Raw genomic sequence first — 6,727 nt, 5'->3', positions numbered from 1 at the left:
TACATTTGGAAAAAAGCATTATAATTTCCTCATCAATGTAAGGGGCCAAGAGAGAGTTGGCCATCTCTTGAGATACACTGGCTCCATTTGTTCCAATGAGGCACCCCCCCCCCCCCCCCCCGAAGTAAAAGTAGAGGAAAAGCAATCCAACAACACACTCAATATGTCAATAGTTGCTAGGGAGTCTTGCCACTGCCCTAACTTACTAAACAAACCTCTGAGTTGTTGCGCTGCTTCCGGTTTGAAGCTTTCTGATGAAAAACCTTTACGTTCCTATCACCATCTTGCAACCACGGAGTCTTAAATCATTGTTTCCAGTACAAATCTTCTTGATCAAGTAACACTTTTAAGCCTCTCCTGCAACCTTCTCTTCTCAGGAAGGTCTGCCAACTGAAATGGCACAGATAGAAATTCTTCTAGCTTTCTTACTTCAGTAATCTCCAGGTGCCGTGCACTAAAGACCTCTCTCTTCCAATTAGAAAGCCCTATTCTTGTGTTCATCATCTTCCCCACAAAAAAAAAAAAAAGGGAGGCTAAGTTCCAACCCTGTCCATCTGCCAGCTTTGTCGAATAGCCTCCTCACAAGAGACCTCCCAAACCGGAACCTAGAACGATGATCCAAAAAAGCAAACAGGAGGCAAAACCTTTGCCTCCACAAGAAACAGGCAAATGATCGGAGCAGAGAGGGGAAAGGTGAATCACCTTAGCCGCCCTGAAGGTCCCTAGCCAATTTCGAGTAGCAACAACCCTGTCATTGAGTCTTCGAGTTATGTCAAGTGAACAGAGTCCCAGTAATACCAATATCCTGGAGTAAACAATCATCTAGGGTTGACTGAACCATCCATCTGCTATACTGGGAGTCCATATGTTTCTTCACAATTCTCTGTGGAAGAGGAGAAACCCCAGAAAATATTTACTCCAACCTGTCATACTGAGAGTCTAGATGATTCTTCACAATTCTCTTTAGCTGGTTGCTGCTAAAGAGTGGTTTGATATAAACGTTAAGGAGGCCTCAATTCATCTTGTTCGGGCAGATTACAGTAAATAATATGAAACGTGGCTTGAGAGCGAAAAAGAACAGCCAATCATATTGAGTAAATTTAAATTGATTAAACAAAGATGAAATTCCAATATCTACCGGAATCAAATAGAAAAAACACAAGTAATAACAATATAACTTTGTATACGACCTCATAACACAATCCTTGCAACCAATGCAGGTTGAATTTATGATTACCACGCCTTAGTGACTTTGTAGGAGACGAACTAATGAATGAATGCATCGAGAGTAACAACTATATATTAAAAGCCGGAAATTGATAAAGATTCAAAGCCAGACAGCAACCGTCCCTCCAGGTCTGGTCTATTGATTTGACTCAGGCTTTGAGGTTGTTGTGCCATTCTGCTGCAGTTGCTGAGGTGTCTGCTGCTGCTGTTGCTGCTGCTGTTGTTGCTGCTGCTGCTGCTGCTGATGTAGGTTGAACTGAGTCTGCGGTGACTGCTGCTGGAGCTGGAACCTCTGGGCGTTAATCATGCTCTTAGAAGGGCGAGAATCCGCATTCAGATCTGTTGTAGCAAGCTTCAAACGTTGGACCTCTGATGTTAGGGCTTCATTTAGAGCTGTCATATTCATCAAGCAGCATCTTTAAGCACTCTAAATTTACCATAACAGGGAATGAACCATAGATAGCAATCATAGCATTGATGCATTGGGAAAGGTAATGGTGACGGCAGATCCAAAATAAAATGGAGGACAACGTTTGAAGCACCTATAATTTTGTTTTTGGTGTTCCTAAATGCAAGTAATCATCACCTCAAACATAGAACTTAAAAATGTTATGTACTCATGTGATTAATATATCCCTTGGTATCTAGAACACTATGTGGACTATTATGACCAACCAATTTGTACACCTATACTGCAACAAATACCATAAAGTGGAGCAGGACCAACTGCCTCCTAAACCACTATATGCTTGTCTATTTCAGATTTACCTTTCTCCATCTGAAAAATGTTCACTATAAAAATTGCATTTTAGATCACCTAGCTACTACTTTGTTCTCCTTTGCTTTAATTTTAAAAGCATTCACCTCCTCCTTCAGTTCTAGGAAAAACAGTTGACTTAAAGATGTTCAATCTTGTTTTCCATTATTGGAGACGAAAAGAAAAAGAAAAAAGAATAGAGCAGGAGAACATTTTAGATAACCAAATTGAATACAGTTTAGGTCTATTGTCAGCACATATAAAATCTTAATTTTAAAACTCTTATTTGTATCTAACACTGGGTGTGCGTGAAAATGTATTGTGTAAATTGAGTGGGAGAGAGCTGGCCAAGGTTAGTCGGTGCTTATAAACACTGAAGGATTGTTCACAGAAAGCTTTACACATTAGAGCTTCCAATGGTATCTAAAACACTAGGTGGAGTTTGCTAACCAACCAATCCAGTTGCTCAAGCACCTATATTCCTTAACCCTATGACCAAAATAATCCGGGCAATCCTCCTTCTACTGCAAAGTATAACACTGTTTAACTAGTATATAAGCATCGGAAGCCTAGATTAGTAAAAACCTCTTCCCACATTTATTTCTACAAGTTCAAAAAAAGTGAAAGGAGTTTCAAAACTACTCTTTTCAAAATTCAGACTCCCATCAGTTTGTCCAAAGACTCCAAGTTCCAACTTGAAAAGACAGCAAGTTCTTTCCTCAGGTGACGTACTATAATTCCTGCTTTTATAGAATAGAACTTCTGGGAATTTCTAATCAGACCATGTATCCAGTTATTATAAAAGCTTTTAAATTCCTGAACTATTGTTTTATCAAGCAAGTCAAAACCCACACTAACTATTTGCAAACTTCTCAAACAATGTATGAGAATGGATTCTTACGGATAACTACAAAGAAATTCTCATGGACAAACTAATATAATTTGCTATCATTTTGGATTAGGTGAAGGGGAATTAACTGAGGAAGCAACCACCAATCCACCAACTATCAGATTATCAGTATGAATTAAAAATAGAACCTCGATTAGTGATGAAACAAAAATGACTGAATATGTTGATAAATCCACATGCATGTTTTCTACATATGAACTGAATAACCTAATATATGAAAATCTAAAAGAAGTTGATACATACCATCTCTGAGTTGAGCCTGTTGTTCCATAGCTTGAAGGCGAAACTTCAACTCATTATTCTGGTTACTGAGACCAACAGAATCTCTCTGCAGGCAACCAAAATAAGACAAAATCAATATAGCAAGAGAATTTGAAAGAGTAAACAAAATTACTGCAGTACAAATCCCCACCTGTAATAGTGTAAGCTGTGCAGACAGTGTTGTGGCTTCTGTCTGTAGAGTCTGAACCTTGTGTTCCAACTCTGAAATGTAGCGCATCTTCCGTTCTTTGGAACGGGCAGCTGATTGACGATTTGCCAATATCCTACAAAGAGATTCATTGTTAGAATTGCAGGTAATTTATCTTGTAGACCATGGTCAACCATTAGAAGATGAAGATGCAATACCTTTTTGCACGCTTTGGATCGGCCATTGCAATCTCGGCAAGCTTTTCATTAGCCATAATTTTCTTCATTTCAGCCCCACTGAACTCACCGTTTCCAAATTCCAAGCTAAAGGCATTTGAATTCGTATCAATTGAATTGCTGGGGGAAAGTTGTCCTGGCCGAGTTCCTGGTGAAGGCGGTAGTTTAGGTGACTCATCACCAAATTGCAGCTTACCCATAAAACTGTCCATGGAGACGCTTCTGAAGTGTCGAGTGGTCGGTGCAATATCTCCCCCCGCACTCCTTTTAATCCCTTCCCTCATATCAGTCATAATATTCAGTCCCGGTCTATGCATGCCTCCACTTTCATTAACACTGCTTTCCACTTCATTATCACTGCTGTCACAATTTGTCTTAGTCCCACTTGCTCTACTACTGTCCATATCCTCACGATTCTCATTACCATTCTTGTCATCCGTCCCCGAAGAGTTCAAAGCATCAATGCTATCCAAATTCATATATGCAGAAAACAAATCATCCACTACTTCCCCTTCAGACTTCCTCTCACCCGTCCCTTCCGCATTGTTATCGCCAGCTCTTTCCCAACTAGATTCCTTTTTAACCAACTGAGCTGGCTTAACCATCCCTGAATTTTCTGCACCAGACATTGACAGGTCCAAACCACCCGAACCCCTCACGGGAGCAATGGGGGGTAGAGATTGTTGTTGCATCATAGTAGAAAACCCAAATGGTATATCGCTATTAGACCTCCTATGAGCTTTACGAGGGGGCAAAGTCTCACCGACCCTCGAGAAATTACCCCTGGAAAAAGGCGATGGGGGCAGCAGGGAATGTGAACTTGCATCCCTATCCTCCATTGACACATCCACAGACACTGACTCAGACATGGAGGTGGATGGGGATTCACGATAGGGGGATGGGCTTAATGGGGGCAGTGAATCAAGGGAAAAGAAGGCTGGTTGAGACAATGATCGCGAATGGGTGGGTGGTCCTCCTGGGCTAAAATTCTGTGAACCCATTGTCTGGTTAATCGGCCTTGCCACCGGGATCTGAGAATAAGGCGAAAGTGGTGGGATGTGGTTTGGGTGTGAGGGTGGTATCCCCGATCTCTTGCTGCTATCCCCAGTAAAGCTCTGCGCAAAATGGCGTGAGCGAATTTGTGAAGTGTTGAATTGGGGTATGTTGAGTTGGTCCATAGACAAAGGCTGTTTCAGAATTGATGATGAAGATGTTCCAAAGGAAGATTGAAGCCTTTGCATCATATCACTATTAGCTTCTTCAGTGTCACCCATTTTAATCCCACACCGCCAACAACAATGAAATTTTCTTTCCAAAAAAAAAAAAAGCTTCAATCTTTATCAAACCCCACCTCCAAAAAACCTCTCAATAACACAATCTAAGCTCAACCCACTTCACTCCTTACCCAGAACTCAAACAACACAACACACCCAAAATCTGCACACCAACAAAAAAAAAAAAAAAAAAAAAAAAATCAATCCCATAAAATCTTTAAAACAGTGAACATTTCCAACAAAAACAAGAAAACCAATTACAAATTCTTTAAAAACAAACAATCCCATTAGCGTACCTTGTAGGCGGTGATCGTCAGTGCAGCAATGGCTGGGTGGGTGGAAGCGCAAGCAATATAAAAGTCGGCAGACGGTGCGTCAAAAATCAACGCCAGAAATGGAGGAGGAGGTTCTCTCAATTATTTAGTGGCGGAAATGACGAAGGAAAGTAAGCGTCTCTCTCTCTCTCTCTCTCTAAATCGTCGCGCTTTTGTTTTTGTGTCTCTTTCTCTCTCTCTCGAAGACGAAGACGAAAGCTAGCAAGCAGAAGCAAGCGAGTAAAAACTATTACACGGATTTCATGCCCGCTACTACTAAATACTCTCCCCCTTCTACTACTACTACTACAACAACAACAACAATACTCCGACGCGTGAATTTATTAAACAATTTTCGTTGCATTTCGGGTGCATTTCAATTTCATTCCGACCTCATTTGGCTCCCTTCCTATGTCACCGCAGCTTATATAGCAAGGAAATAATATGCCTCCCAACCAAATTCGCATTCAATTATTTTTTTCAATTCTTTTCCCTTTTTTGGGAAAATTCCCCTCCACCGCTTCACGTGCGTCAAAGCGCGTATACAGTTGTTTTTATTTGCTAATTTGACTTGATTATTTTTCATTTCATTTCCTTTTTATACATTTTGGCGGTAATTACGAAATTAATGACATTATATGAATTAGAAAAGAATCTCGGTTGTTATGGTAAGAAAAGAAAAGATTACTATGGTATCTATCTATCCATGGTAATTGTATCAATTTCTTTATCCACCTCTAATAGGATAAGTTATAGTCTACACCAATGTTATATGCTAATGATTATGTAAGTTACGCTGATTATAAAGACTCACATACAACAAGTACGTATCGTATACTTATTAACCGTCACATACTATGATATAAACGGTAATTATCCATTAATCAAGTGCAACAATGGATTCGTTTGATTCTTTTTCGATCAGATTTGTTAATTTGTTGTAATCAACAAGTACTTATCATATACTGATTAACTGCCACATAATATGATATAAACGGTAATTATTCATTAATCAAGTGCGAAAATGGATTCGTTTGATTCTTTCTTTATCGGATTTGTTAATGCAGCTCAGAATTGGATTTGGGCCCAAGTGTGGACGAGGCTAATGGGTTCGAGCTCCCAAGGGTTTCAAATTTGGGATCCAGGAGGAAGGACTCAGCCAAACCTCCTAGCCCTAGCTTGGAATATACTATGTCCTAAATTTTTCATAGTTATAGGTTTACTTTAAATAAGTGAGCGGTAAGTTCGAATATAGTTGGTCTATCCCTATGTATCACTATGGTCTTCACCACGAATCCTTGTTTTGTCCATTGCGAGGCAGCGGGAGGGTATGTAATGGTCTTCTTAGCAAGAGTTTATTCAATGAAATTATCATTTATTCAACAACAACAAAAATATTGAATAAAATTTAAGTCGCATCTCATTTTGACAAAAGTGATCATAATATAGAGGCTGCTTATTTTAATCTAGGGCTAAATACTGTTTAGCACCCTGTGGTTTGGGTCGAACATCAATTCAGTCCCTCGACTTTCAATTTCATCAAAAACACCCCTACACTAACCATTTCTCGTCCAATTGATCATTCCGTCGTGATTCCGTT

At 39.8% G+C, this 6,727-nt stretch overlaps 1 protein-coding gene across 1 annotated transcript; it reads right to left on the bottom strand.

Annotated features, from left to right (window-relative positions):
- Positions 1-1,090: 1,090 nt before the first annotated feature.
- LOC133736271 (bZIP transcription factor 29) lies at positions 1,091-5,445 on the bottom strand. The gene is made up of 5 exons (XM_062163711.1): positions 5,110-5,445; positions 3,522-4,976; positions 3,307-3,439; positions 3,138-3,222; positions 1,091-1,620 (listed from the first exon to the last, which is right to left on the bottom strand). The coding sequence occupies exons 2-5, from the start codon at positions 4,811-4,813 to the stop codon at positions 1,364-1,366; spliced, it is 1,767 nt and encodes a 588-aa protein (XP_062019695.1). The 5' UTR covers positions 4,814-4,976; positions 5,110-5,445; the 3' UTR covers positions 1,091-1,363.
- Between the last annotated feature and the right edge of the window lie 1,282 nt (positions 5,446-6,727).

The sequence above is a fragment of the Rosa rugosa genome, chromosome 3 (genome assembly GCF_958449725.1).
Source record: "Rosa rugosa chromosome 3, drRosRugo1.1, whole genome shotgun sequence".
In the NCBI taxonomy this organism is placed as follows: domain Eukaryota; kingdom Viridiplantae; phylum Streptophyta; class Magnoliopsida; order Rosales; family Rosaceae; genus Rosa; species Rosa rugosa.
Note: the sequence above shows the minus strand (reverse complement) of the source record. Positions and strands in the feature narration are given on the sequence as shown.